This window comes from Pteronotus mesoamericanus, unplaced genomic scaffold (genome assembly GCF_021234165.1).
Source record: "Pteronotus mesoamericanus isolate MK-2021 breed Mesoamerican mustached bat unplaced genomic scaffold, CSHL_Meso_final contig_130, whole genome shotgun sequence".
NCBI classification, from domain to species: domain Eukaryota; kingdom Metazoa; phylum Chordata; class Mammalia; order Chiroptera; family Mormoopidae; genus Pteronotus; species Pteronotus mesoamericanus.
The window spans coordinates 16,381,162-16,406,957 of NW_026555060.1; the positions used below are offsets into that span (position 1 = coordinate 16,381,162).

Here is a 25,796-nt window from a genome sequence, read left to right on the forward strand (position 1 = left end):
TAATTTGTTTGCTACTTAAATGTGATAAAATTTGGGATCTGAGCTGCCCATTGTGTACTGTGCACTGCCACAGATTTTATGTACTCAAGAAGACCTTTCTCACAGTCCAGAAATTAGTTGCTATTGACATTGTAATCTTTGTAAATGTTCTTAATGAGCTCCAAAGACAGGGATTTCACAGATAAAATCTCAAAGTAACAGTGACTCTTTAAGTGGCTTGTCGGTAAGGGAAAGCTCAAACATAAATATCTTAAACACAAGAGGAACCCAGATTTAAACCTAGATTACATTGTGTTGTTAATTCTCTGAGATTTTAGGAAAAATCATCAAAGAGGTGATTTAAAGGGTCTCAAAGAATAGTAGAACAATCTCAATATATTTGAAATAATTTAAAATTCTTTTCATCCTCTACAACTTTGGACCTAAAAAGTTCTTTTTTTTCTAAGTGTAGTTAAAAATTTACAAAAATAAATATTAATTGAAAGTGGAATGCACTTGTTCCTTTTTTGTTTTAAATGCAAAAATAATTTTTACAGCCACAAGAAATTGGAACTTAGCAGATAAAAATAAAAAAAAGGTTAGGCATAAGCATTAGCATGTTTTATATATTTTTTCTAGACTTCAACTATAATTAATATAATATAGTAAGGGTTTCAAATTCATATCCAAATGTGTAATATTTTTGCTAATATTGCTATATATACTATATGTATACATAAATAATATATAACATTGTTTAGCATGCAGTTGATGGTATAACAATAGTAGAAGAAGAAATAAGTGAATTGTGAGTTATATACCAGGGCTAACCTGATTTACTAAATATAATGTATTAAGAGATGTGTAAATGTTAATGGTGATATTGCCACCAACTTGTCTACAACTTTTTTTATTGTCACCAATTACCTTCTATTCAAATAGTATATTTCTAAGTTATATGTCGTTCTTTGAGACTTGGGAAGATTCTCAAATACGTTTTCTTAGGAATTTTCCTTATTCTGTACACCTATATTCTAAAGATATATTACTTTAAAAGTATTTCCCAACATTTAATTATGAATTTTAAAAATTAAATTTATTCGGGTGACATTAATTAATAATATGTAAGTTTCAAGTGTACAATTCTATAATGCATCATCTGTATATTGCATTGTGTGCTCACCACCCAAAGTCTAGTCTCCTATCACCATGTATTTGACACTCTATTCTCTCGTAACCACCATACTACTGTCTGTGCCTGTGAGTTTGTTTTGTTTGTTGCTTTCTGTTGTGTATCCCACAGATGAATGAAATCATATGGATTTTGTCCTTTTCCATCTGACTGACTTTGTTTAGCATGATACTCTCAAGATCCATCCATGGTGTTGCAAATGACAATATCTATTCTTCCTGATGGCTGAGTAGTATTCCACTGCATATATGTACCACGTCCCTTTTATCCAGCCATCCATTAGAGAACACTTAGGTTGTTTCTATGTCTTGACCACCATGAATAATGCTGCAGTGAATGGAGAGGTGCATATCTCTCTAAAGATATTCTCTACTTGAAGCATGGGGTTTATAATACTAGGAGTTAAAGCCTGGAAGATCAGCAGTATATCTCTTAATATACCTTTCCAGATACAGGGAATCTTCCATGGCATAGAAAAGAGTCAAGATAACCAACTGAATTAGGGAATTAGTCACAAAAGTTCTCTTTGTAACTGAAGCTCTGTCCATAGGTCAGGCAGGGGATTGAAAAATGTGAAAGATGAGAATGAAAAATAATCCATGCTTTGAAAATACAACATTAATCTGAATAAGTAAGCAGGCAAATTACTTTGAATTTTTAAGATTATAAACATTGAGTAGTAAAAATATCAAGACTAATAGATATTAAGAATGTACTTAATTAATTTGATGGACTGTCTTGCATTAATTCAGCCTAATGATGATTTTAAGTATATGAAGGCAATGTTTCATTTAATAAATGCTACTAAGCCCATCACTAATTGTGCCCAAAACTGGTACTTGGAGCCCTCCAAAGCATGAAGCATGAGACAAGAATGTTTTCTAGTGCATATTGTTAGTCAGTGGTTGGGCCATGACTTGGACTCCAGCAACCTCTCAGGATCCTGTAGCCACTGATTTCAAGCCAAACATTGGCTGCCCTGTTGCTACCCACTCATTTAAGAAGCATTTTAAACCATATAAGCTTTTACGGTGGCAACGAAATATTGAGAAATGGTTTAATTAGTGTAGAGGCAAGTAGATATTATTTTTTTAATTTAGGAATAGTTCTCTTATAAAATGGCAATATCTTACAATTTATTGTGTATGGATTCATGCAAATTCATGGACACATCAAGGGCACCCTTAACTGAACTGGAAATGACATCCTTGTATGTGAAAGATACCACATGAATATTTCTTTCAACTGAAGGAACCCTAACTTTGGAAATTGAGGGAATAAATTGAGGTTAGAAAAGCCAGGATTTATAAAAGTCAGTGTACAGAAATGTATATTCCAAGAAGTGGGATTGCTGGGTCAAAAGGCAGATCCACTTTTAATTTTTTGAAGTACCTCTGCACTGCTTCCCACAGTGGCTGCACGAGTCTGCAGTCCCACCAACAGTGCAAAAGGGTTCCGTTTTCTTCACATCCTCCCCAGCTCTTGTTGTTTGTTGGCATATTGATGATAGCCATTCTGATGGGTGTGAGATACTTCATTGCGGTTTTCATTTGTATTTCTCTGGTGACTTGTGACATTGAGCATTTTTTCATGTCTCTTGCCCATCTGTATGTCCTCTGTGAAAAGTGTCTATTCGGGGCTTTTGCCCATTTTTTAATTGGGTTGTAGTGGGGGTTTTTTTGGTGTTGACTTTTGTAAGTTCTTTATGAATTTTGGATATTAATCTCTCATCAGATGTATCAGCAAGTATGTTCTCTCATTCTGTAGGTTGTCTTTTTATTTTGTTGGTGTTTTCCTTTGCTGTGCAAAAACTTTTTAGTTTGATGTAGCCCCATTTGTTTATTTTTTTCTTCTGTTTCCTTTACCTGGGGAGATAAATTGATAAAATATTGCTATGAGCAATGTCCAAGATTTTGCTACCTGTGTTTTCTTCTAGAATTTTTATAGTTTCAGCTCTAACATTTAAGTCTTTGATCCATTTTGAATTTATTTTTGTGTGTGGTATAAGAAGTGGTCTGGTTTCATTTTTCTGCATGTATCTGTCCAATTTTCCCAACACGATTTATTGACTAAACTATCTTTAGCCCATTGTATGTGTTTGCTTCCTCTGTCGAATATTAATTGACTATAAAGGTGTGGGTTTATTAGTTCAACTTCTTTAGAGTAGCTTTCTCACTTTAAAAGAAGCCATCACATGGAAAAAAAGTAGGTCACTGGAAGAAAAATGTTGTCTACTATTAAATTCTACACAAATGTAAGCTAAATGTGTCCAAAAAATAAAATAATTTAATTATTTATGTTTTAATATCAGTAATAATGAATTGAGGAAAGGCTTAATTTCCTTATAGATGTATTTAATGTAGAAACTGTTTTTATTTTTACTATGAAATATTTCAAATATTCAGAAAATACATAATTAAATGTTGAACACCACCTGGCTCTGTTAAATTTTGTCATGCATGATTCATAAAAGAAATAAAACTGTGAAGATTGAGTGAGGCTTCCTGATTACCATTTTCCTCCCTCCCCTGGAGTAACCACTGCCTTGATTTTAGTGTTTGTCAATTTTGCATATTTTATATTTCTACACACACACACTATACATAAATATATATAATTATGCTATATAACACATATATAACATTATTTGGCATGTTTTCAAGCATTATATAAATAATATTGGAATGTAATGTATATATACTTTTTCCTATAAATATTACATTTTTGAAATTTAATTACAGTATTTTGCTGTACATTGCTTGAGTTCACTTATTTTACCTTTTACCTATTGTATAGTATATTCCATTGTATGACTATACCACAATATATTAATTCTCCTGTTGATGGGAATTTAGAATATTTATTTATTTATTTATTTTGGTATTGTATTTTTTTATTTTTATTTATTTATTTTTACTGTTGTTCTATTACAGTTGCCAAACGTTTCCCCCATTGCTCCCCCCTGCCCCGCCCACCCCCCGCTCCCACAGTCAATTCCCACCCTGTCGTCCAGGTCCATGGGTCATTCATACATGTTGTTTAGGCCGTTCCCCTTCTTTCCTCCCTTATCCTCCCACCTCCCCTCTAGTCTCTGTCAGTCTGTTCCTTGTTTCCATGCCTCTGGTTCTATTTTGTTCCTCTGCTTGTTTTGTTGATTATGTTCCACTTACAGGTGAGATCACATGGCATATGTCTCACTGCCTGGCTTATTTCAGTTAACATAATACTCTCTGGTTCCATCCATATTGTCTCAAAGGGTAGGAGTTCCTTCCTTTCTTTCTGCTGTGTAGTATTCCATTGTGTAAATGTACCACAGTTTTTTTATCCACTCATTTACTGATGGGCACTTACAGTGTTTACAGTACTTGGCTATTATAAATAATACTGCTATGAACATTAGGGTGCATAAGTCCTTTTGAATTGGTGTTTCGGGATTCTTACGGTACAATCCCAGCAGTGGAATTGCTGGGTCAAAAGGCAGTTCACATTTTTACTTTTTCAGGAAATTCCATACTATTTTCCACAGCGGCTGCACCAGTCTGCATTCCCACTAATAGTGCACTAGGGTCCCCTTTTCTCCACAGCCTCACCAGCACTTGTACTTTGTTGATTTGTTAATGATGTCCATTCTGACCAGAGTGAGGTAGTATCTCATTGTGGTTTTAATTTACATCTCTCTGATGGCTAGTGGTGCTGCCATCACTTCCTTTCATATGCCTATAGGCCCTCTGTATGTCTTCCTGGGAGAAGCATCTGTTCAGGTCCTTTTCCCATTTTTTAATTGGATTGTTTGTCTTCCTGGCATTGAGTTGTATGAGTTCTTTATATATTTTGGAGATCAAATCTTTGTCTGAGGTATCATTGGCAAATATTGTTTTCCCATATGGCTTGTTTTCTTTTCATTGTAATGATGTTTTCTTTAGCCATGCAGAAGCTTTTTAAATTGATGTAGTCCCACTTGTTATTTTTTTCTTTATTTACCTTGCCCTAGAGGATGTATTGGCAAAAATATTGCTGTGTGATATATCTGAAATTTTATGGCCTATGTTTTTCTCTAGGACTTTAATGGTGTTGTAGCTTGTTTTAAGTTTTTTATCCATTTTGAGTTCATTCTGGTGTATGGTGTAAGTTGATGGTCTAGTTTCTTTTTCTCTTTTTCTTTTCTTTTCTTTTCTTTTTTTTTACATGTACCATTCCAGATCTCCCAGCACCACTTGTTGAAGAGGCTATTTTTATTCTTATTTCATTTTATGCTTCTGCCCCCCATGCCAAATATTAATTGACCATAGAGACATGGGTTTGTTTTTGGGCTCTCTATTCTGTTCCACTGATCTATGTGTTTGTTCTTATGCCAGCACCAAGAAATGGTTTTGATAACAGTGATTACAATGGTCTTATAACATAGTTTGATGTCAGGTATAGTGATCTCTCCTACTTTGTTCATCTTTCTCAAGATCGCTGAAACTATTCAGGGTCATTTTTGGTTACATATAAATTTTTCAAATATTTGTTCTGAATCTATGAAATATGTCATTGGTATTTTAATAGGGATTTCATTGAATCTATAGATTGCTTTGGGTAGTATGGACATTTTAGTGATATTGATTCTTCCAATCCATGAACATGGTATATGCTTACATTTCTTTGTATCTTCCTTAATTTCATTCTTCAGTGTTCTGTAGTTTTCTGAGTACAAGCCTTTTGCCTTGTTGGTTAACATTATTCCTAGGTACTTTATTTTTCTTGTTGCCATAGTAAAAGGGATTTTTTTCCTAGTTTCTGTTTCTGATATTTCATTGTTGGTGTACAAAAATGCCTTCAATTTCTGAATATTTACTTTATATCTCACTATTTTGCCAAACTCACTTATTAGGCCAAATAGTTTTTTTGTCGGGTCTATAGTGTTTTCTATGTATACTATCATGTCTGCAAATAATAAATTTTACTTCCTCCTTTCCAATTTGGATGCTGTTTATTTATTTATTTAATCTGATTGCTGTGGCTAGACTTCCAATACTATGTTGAATAAAAGTGGCTAAAGTGGACATCATTGTCTTATTCCTGATCGTGGGGGAAAAACTTAGTTTTTGCCCTTTGAGTATGATGCTGGCTATAGGTTTCTCCTATATGACCTTTATTATGTTGAGGTATGCTCCCTCTAGTCGCAATTTGCTGAGCATTTTTATCATAACTGGGTGCTGTACTTTATCAAATGCCTTTTCATCTTCTATTGATATGATCATGTCATTTTTGTCTTTTGCTCTGTGTATATGGTGTTCTACGTTTATTGGTTTACGAATATTATATCACCCTTGCCTCCCTGGGGTGAATCCCACTTGATCATGGTGTATGATCTTTTTCGTGTATTTCTGGATCCAGCTTGCCAATAGTTTGTTGAGGACTTTAGTATCTATGTTCATCAGTGATATTAGCTTGCAGTTTTTTTCCTTTGTTTTGTTTTACCTGGTTTTGAATTAGGATAATACTAGCCTCATAAAAAGAGTTTGGAAGTCTTTCCTCTTCTTGGGTTTTTTGGAATAATTTGATAAGGACAGGGGTTAGCTCTTCCCTAAATGTTTGGTAAAATTCTACTCTAAAGCAGTCCAGTCCAGGGCTTTTGTGTGCTGCAAGTTTTTTTATTATTACTTCAGTTTCAGTAGCTGTTACCGGTCCTTTCTGGCTTTCTGCTTCTTCTTGATTCAGTTTTGGAAGACAATTTGTTTCTAGAAATTTCCCATTTCATTCAGGTTGCCAAATTTCTTGGCATATATTTGTTAATAGTAATTTCTTATCATCCTTTGTATTTCTGTAGTATCAGTTGTAATTTTTCCTCTTTCATTTCTGATTTTATTTATTTGGGTCCTCTCTTTTTCTTGATGAGTCTGTTTAAAGGCTTGTCGATTTTGTTTATCTTTTCAAAGAACCAGCTCCTAGATTTATTGATGTTTGAATTGTCCTTTTACTCTCTATGCCATTTAATTCTGCTCTGTTCTTTATTATTTCCTTCCTTATACTTGCTCTGGGCTTTGTTTGTTGTTCCTCTAGTTGTTGTAGACATAGGGTTAGTTCGTTCATTTGAAATTTTTGTACCCTTTTTAGGTACGCGTGCATTGCTATGAATTTTCCTCTCAGGACTGCCTTCCTTGTGTCCCATAGATTTTGGCCTGTTTTGTGTTCATTTTCATTTGTTTTCAGAAATTTTTTTATTTTTTCCTTGATCTCATTGTTAACCCATTCATTATTTAATAGCATGCTGTTCAGTCTCCATGAACTTGAATATTTTTAAATTTTTTCCTGGGGGTTGGTTTCTAGTTTCAAGCCATTGTCATCCAAGAAGATGCTTGATATGATTTCAATTCTCTTGAGTTTCTCAAGGCTTGTTTTGTTCCCTACGATGTGGTCTATCTTTGAAGATGCTTCATGGGCATTTGAAAAAAATGTATATTTTGCTTCTTTGGGGTGAAAGCTTCTGTGGATATCAGTGAAGTCCATTTGATCTAGAGTGTTGTTCATTGCCACAATATCCTTGTTGATTCTTTGCTTGGAAGATCTATCCATTGATGACAGTAGGATGTTAAAAATCCCCTACTGTGAGTGTGTTGTTGTCAATATCTCTCTTGAAGTCCTTCAAGATATCCCTTATATATTTAGGTAATCCTATGTTGGGTGCGTATATGTTTACAAGGGTTATATATTCTTGACGGATTGTACCATTAAGTATTATATAGTGTCCTCCTTTGTCTCTTTTTATGGCTTTTGTTTTGAAATCTATTTTGTCTGATATAAGTATTGCTACCCTAGCTTTTTTTTTTCAGGTCCATTTGCTTGGAATATTTTTTTTCATCTCTTCATCTTCAGTTTGTGTATATTTTTTTTCTGAGATGGGTCTCTTGTAGACAGCATATATGTGGGTCTTGTTTTCTTATCCATTCAGTTACTCTGTGTCTTTTGATTGGAGCATTTAATACATTTACATTTAAGGTTATTATTGATAGATTCTTATTCATTGCCATTTTTTCCACTTATTCCTGTGTTTTTTTTCTCTCTCCTTCTCCTTCTTCTTTATCTTCTTAAAGCAGTCCTTTGGCATTTCTTGCAATGTTGGTTAGGTGGAGATGTGTTATTTTATCCTCTTTTTTTTTGTCCGTGAAGCTCCTTATTTTGCCTTCCATTTTATTTATTTTTATTTTTATTGTTCAAATATATTTGTCTCCATTTACCTGCCACTACGTTCCCCTGCCTCTCCCACCCTCATCTCCCTCCCTCAATCCTTCCCCACTTTGGCTTTGTCCATTTGTCCTTCTTACATGTTCCCTGATTTGACCCTTCCCCATCCTTTCCCCATTACCCCCCTCAGTCTTTCCATCTCGTTTCTGTTGGTTTCTTTTTTCTTTCAATGTTGCAGCTTATATTTTCCTTGCCTGTTTGTTTTGTTGATTAAGTTCCACTTATAGATGAGATCATATGGTATTTGTCTTTTACCCCCTGCCTTCCATTTGAAATAAGAGTCTTGTTGGGTAGGGTAGCCTTAGTTGCAGGCCTTTGCTTTTCATTACCTGGCACACTTGTTGCCATTCCCTTTTGGTTTATGGTGTTTCTGTTGAGTAATCAGCTGATAGTCTTATCCTGGCTCCCTTGTATGTTACTGTTTCTCCCTTGCCGACTTTTATATTCTCTCTTTGTCTTTAAATTTTGCCAGTTTTATTATGACGTGTCTTGGAGGGCCTCTTTAAATTCGTCTTGACTGGGATTCTATGTGCTTCTTGAACTTGTATGATTTTTTTTTCTCTCATCAAGTTAGATAAGTTTTCTGTCATTACTTTTTCAAACAGGTTTTCTATGCCTTGCTCCTCTTCTCCTCCTTCCGGTATTCCTATGACATGGATATTGTTACAGTGCATGTTGTCCTGCGGCTCCCTTAAACCTTCTTCATTCTTTTTTAATATTATTTTTCTATCTTGTCCTCCAGCTTGCTGATTCAATCCTCTGCTGCATCTAGCCTGCTTTTGATTCCTTCTACTGTGTTCTTAAACTCAGAAATTGTTTTCCTCATTTCCCTCTGGTTCTTATTGATAGTTTCTATGTCCTTTTTCATGCTGATGTATTTCCCAGTAAATTCCCTGTAGCTTCCTTATAGTTCTTTATAGTCCTCACTGAGCTTATTGAGTTTCCTGATAACCATTATTTTGAACTCAGTGTCTGATAGTTTACTTGCCTCTACTTCATTCAGCACTCTTTCTGGGGATTCCTCCTTTCCTTTTGATTGGAAGTTGTTTATTTGTCTCTGCATTTTAGGGGAAAGTCTTCTTGTTTGTTTCTGCTTCTTAGATTGATCTGCTTTGACTCCCTGTATTTGTGGTGTGAACTTCTATGATAGGAGACCTGTGAGATTGAGTGGGTCAGTCTCCTTGATCTCCTGAACTTGATGCCTTTTATGCTGTTTTTGTTGGCTCTCTGGTTATAATTGGGTTTTGATCATCTTTGGGTCATTCTTTGGTGGGTCCTTCCTTCCAGTTGGCTGACTGAGAGTCACTCTATCCACCATGCTGTTGCGCAGGTGCAGTGTGTTTTTCTCTCTGGATCTGCCTCTGGCAATGTCAGGTGGTGTCCCAGTGTGGCCTTTTGCAGCCTGTTTGAGACTACCAGGGATCCACTGTCTGTCGCTGACTTCTTCAGTTTTTAATCTAGTCATTCTGTAAACAACAGTCAGACTTAAGTACCACAGGATAGGGCAGAGTAACTCCTGGGGGCAGGGCTATTGCTTCCCCTCAGGCTGGTGTCACTTGCTGGGGGAGAGGTCTACCTTAGGAAGATGGCTCCTGCAATATCGGGGATGACTCAGCACCAGAATCTTGGCAGCTGCTCTCTCAGTTTTCTCCCCAAGGCCACCATCCCCAGTCTCTCCTCAAGCATCTTTAGTCTATTCTGCCCCACCTTTGCTAGAGCCCAGGGTAAGTGGCTGCAAATGAAATTTTGTACATTGGCTCTTTATAAAGTTCTCTGTGTCTGTAGCTCTGTCCCTGGCAGAGAGAAACCTTGCCACTTTTCGCAGCTGGATGTTTCCTTGGTATTTTTCCAGCTCTGGTGTTGTAGGCTGGGGAGCCCAGCTTGGGGTTTAGACCCCACACTTCTCTGGCAGAACCCCCCGGCCATGAAATATTCTTCTAGAATTTCAGTTGCCACTCATAGGAGCCCCATCAGCCCTCTCACATCTCCTCCACACTCCATACCAGTCACATTGTAGTGAAGCTGTTTATTCCATCTGTCCATGGTTATAAGGCTTCTCTTCCACTATTCTTCAGATGTTTATTCCAGATTATTTCTCCACAATTTAGTTATAATTCCAGATTGGTCCTGGGAGGAGGTTAGTGTATCCTCTACTCACTCTTCCACCATCTTGGATCTTCTCGGGAATTTAGAATACTTTAAATTTCTTGCTGTCATAAACACAGCTGCTGTGAACATCCCTGTATATTTTTCATGGTTATATGTGCAAGAGTTTCACTAGTAAATACCTAAAAATGGAACTGCTGTGTTGAAGAATATATACATCTTTACTAGATACTGCCAAATTGTGCTGTAAAATGTTACACTAATTTATAGTCATATTAGTAGTTTCTGAGTTTGTATTGTTCCATATTCTTACCAATACTTGAGGTAGCCATAGTTTTATTTTTTTAATAATCTGATGCATATGAAATTATATCTCATTTTTTATTTGAAATTTCTTGATAACTAGTGAGAATATTTTTTGTGTTTATTGATCATTTTGGTTTCCTCTTCTGTGAATAGCTTATTATTAGCAGATGACCATTTTTATATTATTTCATTGTTCCTTTCTTATTGATTTGTAAGAATTTTTAATAAATTCAGAATATTAACTCTTTCAGTTATACATTTCACAGTTATCTTCTCACTGTCTATGATGTGCCTTTTAACTTTGCTTTCGATGTCCTTTGTTGAACCAAGGTTATTAAATTTTTTTATTTAGCTATATTTTCAATCTTTTAATTTATTAATTATTTTTATTACCTTTTTAGATAAATTTTCCTATTATAAAATTATAAAGATAATTCTACATTGTCTTCTAAAAATATTGCCAGTTTGATTTTCATACTTAGCTGCTTTGTGAAAGCAGCAGAATTTAGTTGTATAGTAGATGGTATGATTTTTGAACCTAACTTTTTTTTCCCAATAAACCAGCAAATTACCTGACCTCCATTAATGTCCTCTGCCTCAGGATTTAAAATGTTACCTCTGACATATGTCGGATTTCCATGCAAGTGTAAATTTTTTTCCTAGGCTCTCCATTCTGTGCAATTAAACCATTTGTCTTTTCTGCTATAATACCAGAGTGTTAGGTACTTTAGTTTTAAAGTAAAACTTGATGGGCCACAGACACATGAAAAGCTGTTTAACATCATTAATCATAAGGGAAATGCAAGTCAAAACCACAATGAGATATCACTTTACACCTGTCTGAATGGCTAGTATCAAAAAGATAACATAGAATAAGTGCTGCCAATAATGTGGAGAAAAAAGAATTGTGCACTGTTAGTGGGATTGTAAACTGCCACTCTGCCACCACTATGGAAAACATAATGAAGATTTCTCAAAAATTTAAAAATAAAACTACCATATAACCCAACAATCCCACTTCTAGGTACTTATATGAAGAAATCGGAAACACTAGACTATTATTTACAATAGCCAAGATTTGGAAACAACCTAAGAGTCCATCAATAGGTGAATGGATAAAGAAATGGTGCATATGTACAATAGAATATTACTCAGCCATAAAAAGGATAAAATATTGACATTTAAGATGGACCTCAAGAGGTCTTACGCTAAGTAAAATGTCAGACAGAGAAAGGCAAATACCTTGTGATTTCACTTATATGTGGAATCTAAAAACAAAACAAAATAAAACAGAAACAAAGTGGCGGTTGCTAAGCGAAAGGGAATGGGAAGATGGGTGAAAAACATGGAAGGGACAAAGTACAAACTGCCACTTATATTAGAATAAGTCACAGGAACATAAGGTACAGCACAGAGAATATAGTTAATAATATAATAACTATGTATGATATTACATAATTCCTAGATTTATCATGGTGATCATTTCATAAGGTATATAAATGTCTAATCACTATACTGTACAACTAAAATTAATATATTGTATGTCGACTGTAATGTAAAATAAAATTTAAAAAAAGAAAATAAAATGATATCTGGCATAGTAAGTTCTCCTTGGTTCTTTACCTTTTCTTATGAATTTTAAGTTTACCATTTCAAGATTAATGCAAAAAAAAACTGTTGAAATTTTTATTTAAAGATTGACCTGGAAAGAACTAACATTTTTATGGCATTGAGTTTTGTTATTATTATAAATGGAATTTATTCTATGACATATTCTAAATATCAATCACTGCTGAATACTGGATGTTGTATTTTGGTCTTAATTCCAACAAATTTGCTGGACTTTGTTCGTTATAATATCTTGTCTGAAAAGCCTCATCATTTTTATGTGCATCATCTACAATTTAAAAAACTTGTCTCTTTCAATCTTTATGTACTGTTTACTTTTTCTTTTCTTTTTGCACTAGATACAGTTGTCAGTATAATGCTGAATAGAGCTGCCAGTGGCACCCTTGTCTTATTTCTCTCTTAATAAGACAGTTTCTAAAATACCACTGTTAAATATGATGTATGTCTGACACAGCAATTCTTTATCAAGTCAACAAAAGTATATCCTATTTGCAGATATGAATTCTACAATCTCTGCAATTATTTCCCCTTGTCTGTCCACAACATTATTTTTTATATTTATCATTTGTTGTTCTTAATCCAGCTAAAATTTTTATAATTTTTTGTTTTTCTAAAGTACTAATTTTTGGTGTATTGATTTGCTCTACTATTGTTGGTTTTCTGGTTTCATTTATGTATTTCATCTATTATTTCCTTCTAGAGTGAAAGAATTATCTGTTTTGTCTCTATTTTATTCATTTCTTTTAATCTTTACTACATTTTAATAAATGCATTTATGACTCTGCAAAGTATTTTAGTTGTATTCCATAAGTTTTGACATCTAGTACCTCTAGTACATCTAGTACAATCGTTGCTTAGTACTAAATATTTCATTACCATTACGATTGCTTTTTTAACATGAGATTTTAAACATGATTTGTTGAGGAGGTTGCTTTACTTTTTTGTAGTGTATTTTATTCTGTTTATATGTTTTTATTGAATTTATTAGGTAGACATCAGTTAATAAAATTATATAGGTTTCAGGTGTACACTTCTATAAAACATTATCTGTATAAGTATTGCATGTTTACCATCCCAAGTCAATCTTTTTTCATCACCATATATTTTCCCTTTACCCTGTTCGATCTCCCCCACACTGCCCTTTCCTTCTGGCAGTCATCATACTGTTGCTTGTATCTATGAGATTTTTAGGTTTTCTTCACTTAAACCCTTCACTTTTTTCAACCAACACCACATCCCCTCCCCTCTGACAGCTATCAGTCTGTTCTGTCTCTAGTAGTCTGTTTTCATTTGTTTGTCAGCTTATTTTGTTCCTTAGGTTCCATGTATAAGTGAAATCATATGGCACTTGTCTTTCTCTGACTGGCTTACTTCACTTAGCATAATACTCTCCAGGTCCATCCAATTGCTTTAATTTTTTTTCTTTTAAATTATATTTTATTGATTATGCTGTTAAGAGTTGTCCCAGTTTTAATCCCTTTTTCCCACCCACCCAGCACCCCCCAACTCCCTCAGGCAATCTTTATCCCTTTGTTCATGTCCATGGGTCATGTGTATAAGTTCTTTGGCTACTCTATTTCCTATTCTGCACTTTACATCCCCATGGCTATTCTGTGACTGCCAGTTTGTTCTCCTTAATCCTCTCACTTCTTCATCCATTCCCCACAAACCCACTCCCTTTTGGCAACCACCAAAGTGCTCTCTGTATCCATAATTCTATCTCTGTTCTTTTTGTTTGCTTACTTTGTTTTTTAGATTCAATTGTTGATAGATATGTGTTTATTGCCATTTTATTGTTCACAGTTTTGATCTTTTTCTTTTGGTTAAATAAATCCCTTTAACATTTCATATAATAACAGTTTGGTGATGATGAACTCCTTTAGCCTTTTTCTTTTCTGGGAAGCACTTTATCTGCCCTTTGATTCTAAATGATAGCTTTGCTGAGTAGAGCAATCTTGACTATAGGTCCCTGCTTTTTATGACTTTGAATATTTCTTGCCAATCCATTCTAGCCTGCAAAGTTTCTTTTGAGAAATAAGCTGACAGTCTTATGGGAACTCCTTTGTAAGGAATTGTCTGCTTTTCTCTTGCTGCTTTTGAAATTCTCTCTTTAACATTTGACATTTCAATTATGATGTGTCTTGATGTGGTCCTCTTTGTGTCCATCTTGTTTGGTACTCTCTGTGCTCTCTGGATTTGCATGTCTACATTCTTCACCAAATTAGAATTTTGTTTCATTATTTTTTCAAGTAGATTTCCAATTTCTTTCTTTTTCTCTTCTTCTGGCACTCCTATGATATGAGTGTTGATACACTTAAAGTTGTCCCAGAGGCTTCTTACACTATCCTCATTTTGTTTAATTCTTTTTTCTTCTTATTATTCTAATTAGTTGTTTATTGTTTCCTTATGTTCCATACCATTGATTTGATTCTCGGCTTCATCCATTCTACCATTGATTCCTTGTCAATTGTTCTTTATTTCCATTAGTGTATCCTTCACTTCTGCCCCAGTCTTTTTTATGCTGTTGAGGCACTCACTAAGTTCCTTGAGCATCCTTTTAACCAGTGCTTTGAACTCTGCATCTGATAGATTGTTCATCTCCATTTTGTTTAGTTCTTTTTCTGGAGTTTGAATCTGTTCTTTCATTTGGGGCATGTTTCTTTTTCCCTTCATTTTGGCAGCCTCTCTGTGTTTGTTTCAATGTGTTTGGTAGAGCTTCTATGACTCCCTGTCTTTTTAGCATGGCCTAATGCAATAGGTGTCCTGTAGGGTCCAGTGGCACAGCCTGTCCTATCACCCAGGCTGGGTACTCAAGATGCGCCCTCTATGTGGGATGAGTATACCCTCCTCTTATAATTGAGCCTTGATTGCTGTTGGCAGGTCAATGGGAAGATATAGCCAGGCCAGTCAGCTATAGGGACTGGCTGTGACCACTGACCACCAACCTTCACCCATGGGAAAGGACAGCTGCGCATGGGCAGAGTGGTGATGTTCCTGCATGGTCTGTAGCTTTCCACTGGGTGCACAGGCTCTGGGGTTTCCTAGTTGGTGCAAACCAGGATCAGACCCCACCTGTGTTCTGCCTAGGGCCACCCAGCATGAGCTACAACAATCTCCAGATGGCTGCTACTTGTGCTAATCTTGAAGGTTTCCAGACAAAGCCAAACGGTGATCTAAAGCTGGCTGCTGCTAGTGCTGTGCTTTCAGTCACTGTGCTTTTTGTGGTCCAGGTTCCAGGTTGGGGGCACCCAAGTGGCAACCAGTCAATGTTTCTCCTGCATATGGATGCTTCTCTCCCTCTCTTTTTTCTCCTTCCCCCCTAAAATTAAATAAATAAATTTTTAAAACATCTCGCTATGTCTAAGAATTTATAAGTTTCTCTTTGTAACTGTTCATTTTTGTTTTACCTATTTCAAGGTTGTATTAAATGCATCCTAATTTATTATATTTTTCTTGTTGAATCATTTCATGCAGTATTCTTTATTTACAGTAATCCCTTGATGCTTTAAATTCTTTTGTGCCTGCTATAAACAACACTATAATAGCTTTCTTTTATTAATATGTACATTATAACTCTTTTTCCATCCTTTTATTTTCAATCTTTTTATGATTCTTTTTTCTTAAGATTTTATTTATTTATTTATTTATTTATTTATTTATTTATTTATTTATTTTTTAGAGAGAGGGGAAGGGAAGGAGAAAGAGAGTGGGAGAAACATGATGTGTGAGAGAATCAGCAATTGGTTGCCTCTTTCACAGCCCCAACTGGGGACCTGGCCTGCAACCCAGGCATGTGCCCTGACTGGGAATCAAACCGGTGACCTTTGGTTCGTAGGCCTGTACTCAGTCCACTGAGCCACACCCACCAGGGCTGATTCTTTATTTTTGCTCCCTCTCTCTTTTTTTTATGCTCACCCAAGGATACAGTCATTGATTTCAGGCGAGAGAAATGGTTGTCGGGAGGGAGGTTGGGAGAGAGAGAGATACTGGTTACCTCCAGTATGCACCTGGGACCAACCCCACAACCAAGACATGTCTCCTGACCAAGAATCCAACCCACAACCTGCAACTTAAAACTAGATCTTTTTTCATTTTAGTTCTTTATAATAAGATCTACTTTTTAACAGATGAATTTATTGTATTTACAATAATTATAATTCTTGATAAAGTTAAACTTATTTCTACCATCTTTTTTATTTTCTGATATTTTGCTTTACATCCTATTGTTCTTATTCATGCTTTCTTTTGGATTGATTGCTTCTATATTTTTTTGTCTCTGCTCTGCTGGTTTGAAAGTTACAAGCTCTATTTTTTTTTCTCTCAGTGAGTCTGTGTTAGTATATGTGTATGTTTTAATATGTACGTATATTAAAAAGTATTATATTGTTACTTTGATAATTTGTTTAATGAGGGCCAATCACTGGTAAATTGTCTTAATTTTTACCTCACTTTTCATGGTAGTTTAGTAAGATATGAAATTCTAGGTTGACAAGTATTTTTTCCTCTGCATTTTGTTATTGTACCATTAAGTGAGCCTGTGCTCAGGGTTATGTGAAATCTGCTGTCAATCACTTGTGGTCATTTTATATATTCTTGTAGCTTTTAAAGTAGTTGTAATTTAGTTTTTATTCTTGATGGTCTATAGTTTTAAAACAGTATATTCAATGGTGTACTTATCTTTATTAATATTCAGAATATAATTTGCATCTGATGATTCATCTTTCCTACTTCCAGAAGTTCTTCTGCTATTGTCTTTAGTAGTTACAGATATTGGTTGTATCTCTACATTGTTTTCTTATTTTTTTTAACTTCTTCTCCATACCTCTAACATAAATTTTCTAATTTTTTAAGTATTTTATTTATTAATTTTTTAGAAATGGGAAAGGAGGGAGAAAGAGAGGGTGAGAAACATCGTTGTGAGAGAGAAACATCAATCAGTTACCTCACGTACGTGCCTCGACCTAGGACCAAACATGCAACCCAGGCATGTGCCCTGACCAAGAATCAACCTGGCAACTTTTTGGTGTGCAGGACAATGTCCAAACAACTAAGCCATACTGGTCAGGGCTAAATTTTCTAATTTTTATGTTTACTTCTCTACTGTGCATATAAGTAGATTCCTCAATACTACCTTCCAATTTTCTAATTGTTTCTTCAGCTGTATCCAGTTTATGCCATGTTTTAGTGTTTCAATTTAGTGACTTTTTTAGTTGCTTCTTTTTTCATAGCCAGTAGCCCTTATTTTACACTGGCCTATTTTGTATAATAATTTATTTTTCTTTTATTCATGGATCCTGCCAATGATTTCTTTGAGCACACTAAATACAGACATTTTAAAATCTTAGACTATTTCACCAACTAAAATTTATTTGGAGTGAATTCATGTTTCAATGACTTCTCTTGCTGTTGCATTTCTAAGCTGTCTATTATTTTGTTTATACCAAAACTTTATTTTGCAGGCTGAAATTTCTCTCAAATTCCCTCTCTCTCTCTCTATCTCTCTCTCTACCTGAACGCAGTTGTGTGGCTACTTCTATTTGTGCCAGTCTCACTCCCAGTCTACGGTCCATTCTTTTAAAAACATTTTTATTGCATTTTTCCATTACCCTCTCTTATATCCCTCTCGCCCAGCAATCACCACACTGTCGTGCTTATCCATGAGTCTTTTTTCCTTTTAGCTCGATCTTGCTACCCCCTAACCTCCCCTGACAATAGCTGTCATCCTGCTCTCTGTCTGTGAGTCTGTTTCTATTGTGCTTGTTAGTTCAGTTTGTTCATTGGATTCCACATATGAGTGAAATCATATGGTATTTGTCTTTCTCTGACTGGCTTATGTCACTTAGCATAATGTTCTCCGGGCCCATTCAAGCTATCACAGAAAAGTAAGATTTTCTTCTTTTTTACAGCCAAGTAGTATTCCACTGTGTAAGTGTCCCTTAGTTGTTTTATCCACTCATCTACTGATGGACACTTGGGCTACGCAACCCATTCTTATAAGCTTGAAGTTGCCTGTACTGCTATGGCACTAGGGTCTTGAAGTCCACAAGCCATCATGTGGCTTGTTTCAGTTCCTATGTGTAAGGTAAGTTTTTTCCCTAGAACCTCCTTAGGCTGATAGCTTTTTATAAAGCCACAGGCCCATATTAGAAACTGTTTTTATTCCTTCCCCTGACAATTTCCTTTAGTTTTAGCTTCTGGCTAAAGGAGTGAATTGGTTCTTAACCCAAAAGGAAGTACATTTACCTTCTGTTACATTTCACGCTGATAGAGAGACGCTATCAGCATGAATTTCTGCAGCTGAACCTAAACAGCCTTGTGGTTTCAGCCTGTGTATTGGTTTCCGAGGGCTACCATAACAAAGTACAGCAAATTGGGTGACAAATCAAGGAAACATATTGTCTCGCAGCTCTGGAGGCTACAACTTTGATTTGGCAAGGTTGGTTCCTTATGACAGCTAGCTGTGAGGGAGAATCTGTTCCTTGCCTCTCTTTCTGCTTCTGGTAGCCTTGAGTGTTCCTGTGCTTGTATCTGGTATTCTCCCTGTATCTTCACATTGTCTTTCTTCTGTGTGTATCTGTGTCTGTGTCTAAATTTCTCCTTTTTATGAGGACAAAGGCATATTAGAATAAGGACTACCTTAATGACCTCATCTTAACTTCATCATCTGTAGGGACCCTATTTCCAAATAAGGTCACATTCACAAGTACTAGGAATTGGGACATCAACACCTTTTAGGGGACACAATTCAGTCTAATATCCTGATTCATTGTTTTACATCTCTTTACCAGAGAAATGTTTTATCTCGTTTTACCGAATATGTCTTTTTTTATTTTTCTTTTTGAACTATACTTATCACACTCATGAAGCGTGCTAAATCATGGACTCACTATACCATTGTACTCTGTCTTTCCCCACCAAATACAGTGTGTTCAAACCAGTTTTCTTCATGTTTATGAACCAAAGATCCTTCATTTGATTTCAACCTTATCTTACATATTCAATCTATTCTAAGAACATTTTATGTTATAAACAATGGCCATTTTGATACATAATTATCCTATGTATCAAAAGCATGGATTAAATAGCTACCATACTTGTTTAAAGGGACATGTGAAGAGTTTTTGTTTCATCTTAGTAAAACTCTTTTCCCCTGGTGTTCCATTGGTGAAATAGGCAATAAGTTATCTTTTCCAGAAGAGAATGTATTATATCCTGAACTGTGTCTCCTTCTACCACCCCCCAAAAAGATATGTTGAAACCCTAACCCTTGGTCCTTGTGAATGTGACCTAATTTGTAACATACGGTCTTGACAGGTGTAATCAAGAGATGAGGTCAGTGGAATGGGTCTTAATCCAATATGACTGGTACCCTTATAAGAAGAGGGAAATTGGGCACAGAGACACACAGGAAGAATGCCATGTGATGATAGAGGCGGAGGTGGGAGTGATGCAGGGGCAACCCAAGGAGGGTTCCTGTGCTTGCAGATGGTATTCTCCCTGTATCTTACTGTGTCGACCTATGGCCACCACAATAAGTTAGGAAGGAGCAAGGAAGGTTTCTACCCAAAGTCTGGGAGGGAGCATGGTCCTGCCAACATTTTGATTTGGAACTTTGAGCCTCCAGAACTGTGAGAGGATAAATGTGTGTTGTTTTAAGCCATCTCTGCAGGTACCACATGTGCCCCTGTCCCATTAGCGAAGCCAAGTCTCAGGACCAAGACCAGAATCAATGTGGGAGGGGATTGCAAAGGCCATGGATGCCAAGGGGGCTGCATACCTAACCTTCTATGTTTCATCTTCTCTTTATTAATCCATCCATTCATTCAACAGACTCTATGAACACCTACTAGAAGCAAAGCCCTGTGCCAGGCACTGAGGATAAAGAGAGACTTCTCAGTTCCTGGGAATTATTTTCTGAGACTGACGCTCAAAGACTAGCACATTCAATAGGATATTTGGAGGTCCCATGAGGTGGGGAAGGCCTGAGACCTCTCGGCATTCTTCACCATTGCTGCAGAAATGCTACCTCATTACTCAGGAATATCTTTTAATAGCCTCTTCCTTACAAGAAGGTGGGGTAATTGGATGAAGGTGGTCAAAAGATAAAAACTTCTAGTTATAAGTCATGTTAGGTACAACATAATGACTACAGGTGACCCTGCTGTATGGTATATTTGAAAGTTGTTAAGAGAGTAAATATTGGGTTCTTACCATGAGGGAAAAAACTTGTTTTTTATATCTATATAATATGATGGATGTTAACTAAATTTATTGTGGTGATCATGTCACAATATATGAAATCAAGTTATTATACTTTAAACCTTAAACTTACACATTGCTGCATGCCAGTTATCATTCAATAAAACTGAGGAAAAAGAATAATCAAAAATGAAAATATAGACACAAAAATTTTTAATGTTTTCAGTATATGTAGTCTAAAAATTATAACTGAAAAATTACTATATTTCTTTGGTAACATATAAATTCAAGCATGAAATTATGTAAAAACAACATTTCTACAAAAATAGCCAAATGTCAAAGGCAGTTTACTGGAGCAATTAAAACTTTAATCCTTAGGACCCACATTGTCTGCTTGCTTATAGGAATGTATACCTGCTGTAACTTCAAATAAAAATCCCTTTAAAAATAACTGTCTGAAGCTTGCATATTAAGTATATTTATTTTTCCTTAGGATTAAAGCAGATTGCATTGGGAGCCCAGTCTTTCATAAAAAGGGGGGTGGGGAATAGAGTTGGGCCTTCATTTTCTCACAAAAGGCACAATGTGAAACGCATCTGTGAACATCGCATAATTTGTTATGTTCTACAAAGAGGTGGGTTTTTGTTAAACACATACCAAAGCTATTTGGTTCTGTTTCACCAATGATGTCTATTCAGGTCCAGAAAAGAAATTGGCCTCGGAAGAGTGAAAGGAGAGTAAATTTTTCTTTAAAATTAGATACAGATTATCACTTCAAAATGCGGGAGGGAATTTTACAAGTGACGGTGCACTGATTAGCTTTCCAATGGACATCCAGTCCTTTATGAAACACATACTAGCTGTGGTCAGCTGTGACCAATGTGGTTTATTACTCTCTAGAAGAGCTGAACTGAGATTACCCATCTAATTTAATTGAGAAATGTTGGGTGAACTTGAACTATTTCATGGACATGAATGACCAGAGAATTTATTTGATAAGACATTAAGGGCTGAATATGGTAACTATCTCTTTGATGGTTTGATACAGACATTTCTTTAGTTCATTAGCATGTCTTTCGTATTTTTGTTGTTGTTGTTGTTGTTATTACTCTTGTGGTAATTACATGAGCAGCTTAAATAAAAAAGAAAAAAATTGTATAAGATCATTATGAAAAATTTTTCCCATTACTTTTCTTGGTAAATATTCATGACAGTTTCTATGTTGTGCAGCAATCTTTAAAAAGCAATGTCAGTTACCTATTGTTAGGTAAAGGAACCTAACAATAATTAAATTATGGGAAAACTAATAAGTCCACTGTTTTTTCGTGTAGTAGTTCCTAAATTATTCATAAATTTTGTTTTCTGATTTCATTAAGGAAAAAAAGTGTCAGGAAGCTGACATGTTATTTACCGATCGCTGTTACTTTTCTTTGTAAACTGAGCAGTGTGAGCTATCACTACAGTAACTTTATCTATAATATGGCACACAAGGTGGCGTCAGATGATAAAGTGCTTTCTCTTCGTATGTCTGCTAACATTTAAGATAGTTTGCTGTATCCCCAATGACCGATACTAACATGTAATTTAGATATTTGCATCTTTTCTTACTGTATTTAAATATTACACCTTTTAAACTCTTCACAGAAATGCAGCAATAGAAACTCTAAGAATAAATTACAAAATCACACTTCATGTACTAGTGATTCTTTAAATGGAATTTTTCATTGAAACTTTGTCATTAAAATAGAAAGGCCTATTGGTTGTGCCCATACAAGCATAATAAATTGTATATGTTTGTGATACTGAATGACTCTTGCCCATATGCTGCACTGCAAAGCTACATGAATGAGGCATTTACCAAATCAGGCCCACCACATTAAACAGAAAAACAATCTTTATTCATGGTAACTTATCAGTTTCAATTAATCAACCTCAACAATGGAAATTCTGATGTGTTCAAGCAACTTGAAAGCAATAGGTCATCTCCAGGGCAGCCATGTTGTGTCTTTGTGCTTAAGGTTTCAAATAAAGCTACATCTCCAATAAATAGACATACATATACATACATACATGTGCATATATATACATACCAGTGGATGGCAACAGACATGCCATGTGGTATCAATAAAATGTACATTTATTCTTGATGATTTTTGGCGTAGGAAATGTAATTATTTTCCTTCAAGTATTACTATTTGAGCTCTGCAAGTTTAAACAAAAGGAAAGAAATTTCCATTGGATAACCATCCTTTCAGTTTCTGTGCTGCTATGTGAATAGCATTGTGCAAACCATTCCAATGGTTTTGAAAAGGGGTAACCATTGGTTTGATTTGGTTACACGGTTTAGTAAAGAGCTCCCTCCCACTGCCTTAGGGTCTGTGAAAGGTCTGTGACCTGTTTAGAACTGCCAAGTGAAATGTCATGTCGCCCCTCCCAAATGGGAGTATCTGCATTCATTTGATCAGTATAAAAAATGATTGGGGATGGCGAGATCAGTGCTTTTGAATTGCAATTTATAGCAGTTTACAAAAATGCACATTGTTGGAAAAGAAAACATGGAAGTGTTTCTTTCTAAATTGCATTACCTGTGAAATGTCATTAGTCTTTTAAGGATATTTACATCCTTTTTTAAAAATTATTTAAGAGGCTTATTTCAACTAAGGAAACCCAGAATTGTATTACATTATGATTTTGTAACTTGAACTTTGGTTTAATAGCAAAATTTAAGAAAAACAATGTGTTTGAGTTCTTAGGATAAACATAATTTCATCTTCATCTAATTCTCTAAGACAGTCTTTGCTAATCAGTTGCATTAACAGAAGATTCCCACTTATCTCTCCTAGATTATAAAGGAGTTTCACTTGCTGGTAAATCCCTTGTCTGCTGATTTCTAATAGTGAGTCTAAAATCACAGGCATACTTAACTCTACCAGCTTTCAACAGTTTATTACCAAAACTTCTTTGTCAGATGAATACTTTCTAAATTATGTTACCATTAGACTCATCTACATGGATGCATAGTTTCATAAAAGAAAAAGGTTATTTCTTTTTCATTTAATGTGTACATAATACATGGACTTTATCTAAAAAGTTGAGGGAGGCTGTTCAAGTTCATAAAGGCTTAATGCAGCCACATTCTGGGGTGCAGGAAACAAATGCGCTTTGTACTAGATCCAGGAATCTTCAACGCTCCATTTCTTTACCTTAGGCAGTGGGTGGAACTGGGCATCATTTTAAAGAATCCTTTTAGTAAGAAAAGTTACCTTGAGATAAGGCCTTCAGAACTTCCTTGGTTGATCCTTGACTGGAAAAAGAAAGGCCCTGCTTCAGAAAAGACTTGACCCAGATAGTCTCCCTAGCATTCCACTTTGAACCTCCCAACCATTGAAAGCCGAGGTTGTCACGTTTTTATCTTTGTTCATGTTAAGCCTTGGAATGACAGCCTGGCTCTGTGTTCCCCTCTCCAACTACCCAGGCTCTAAGTGTCCACATTGACACCTACCGGTGACCGCAGGCTGCAATTCTTTGTCGCCTTCTCCACGCCTCTGGCTTTCACTGGGATTAGCTCAGGGCTTTTGTTCCCCTTCAAAGCTGGAACATCATATCCCATGTTTTGGCTTTCCTGTCTCAGACCCCCAACGCTTTCCTCACGATTTACATACCAGGTGAATGTCCCTCCCCACAGAGCAGAGAGCCCAGCCAGTGGGGGGAGGGGAGGGCAAAACCTCCCCATTTCCACCTTCAGAACACTGCCAATCTGGTTTTCTTTCCTTCTCATTCATAATGTTCTATTTCATGTGGAGGGAAGATGGAATATATAACTGGACATTTAAATCTTAGGTCCCTGGACCCCAACACAAGATAACACCGCTCCTAAAAAATAAGAAAATAAAAACACTCTTACAGTGGCTCTTAATTCTAGAGGGGGAACTCTCACCAGAAGGTCATTTACAGGCACCTGGAACCATTTCCACAGTCTGGAGCAGCAAGAAAACCGTCTCAGAAGCCAACTCGACTAACAGTGATGCGCTAGCACTGATGCACAGAGCTAAGGGTGAGGAGTGGTTTATGTATCGTAATTAAAGCAAATGTCATGTCTCTTCAGCATTCCGCATTTTTAGTGAGGTTATCACCGAAAGAAGAGCCTTTGGAGATGCCATCGATACCCCAGAACACCTCAGTGAGCGTTATGGATGTTACTGAGTACCGCCTCAGACCCTTGGGCTGCGCAGAGAGGGACTGCAGAAAGAGGCCTGAGGGCTGTCTCCCTCGTAGAGGATTCTATCTTAGTGGCGTTTCTAACGTAACTGTTCTGTATCAGGATTTCTTCGGATACCAACAGGAGCACGGCACTGGAAGTGAATGCGAAGCGCTCCCCCTGAGCACAGCTTTCCAAGCCCTTAAGGAAACCGCTTGCTGGTACTGGGTGAGCAAGGTGCACAAACCCGAAGGGCTGCCAAATCCTTGTGGTGCTTGCCGGTCTCAGCGGAGTGCTCTGACGCCTTAGGAAGGAACAAATTTCAATTAAAAATTCCGGGGCACCAGACTCTCTAAGCCCTCCAATCTCCCTATGAACCCAAGTCAAACTGATACGCTGCCTTCTCCCCTGCCCACTCATCCCCAAGACCATGAAGCTTAAAACCTGGAAGGGACTTAAAATTTTCTCTGGAGAGGACCACTCTTTTCTTATGTGGAATAGGGCTCCTCGCCTTATTTGAGAAGCCATAAACAATTCTTGAGTAAGTAGAAAAACTCTTATGAAGTTTTGCTTCCTGGTAAGTTTCAAGATCAAGATTCAGGTATACATACTTTTGGGAATGTCAGGTGCCATTTACTGAAGGGCAGGTTTGCTTTCTTTAGTGCATAACGTTCAACTTGGTCAAGTTCCCCTAACTACACGTTGGGCCCTGAATGTAGCCCAGTTTCAGAATCATAGGTCCTGGATTACAGTTTTCTAAAGCTATTTATTAAGTCCCAGAAATATATTTGTGGTAGCTGTCACATAAAGTTGTTATGTTCTGGTGCAAAAGAAAGCTGGAGAGGCGATTTATTTGTGCCTAAAAGGCACCGGCTTTAATTGGACGGAGATGTGTTATATTCAACGCAAGTACATGGGGTGGCATGGCACCCTGGAGCATTATTCGAGCTTCATCTACTA

At 36.2% G+C, this 25,796-nt stretch overlaps 1 protein-coding gene across 1 annotated transcript in view; it reads left to right on the plus strand.

The window, feature by feature from the left end:
- Positions 1-24,721, plus strand: part of CUNH10orf67 (chromosome unknown C10orf67 homolog) — a 121,414-nt gene extending 96,693 nt beyond the window's left edge. Inside the window, exons 16-17 of the mRNA XM_054594705.1 lie at positions 15,527-15,676; positions 24,561-24,721. Coding sequence (XP_054450680.1) covers positions 15,527-15,676; positions 24,561-24,721 — 311 coding nt within the window. The remainder of the gene's footprint in view (positions 1-15,526; positions 15,677-24,560) is intronic.
- The last annotated feature ends 1,075 nt before the right edge of the window (positions 24,722-25,796 follow it).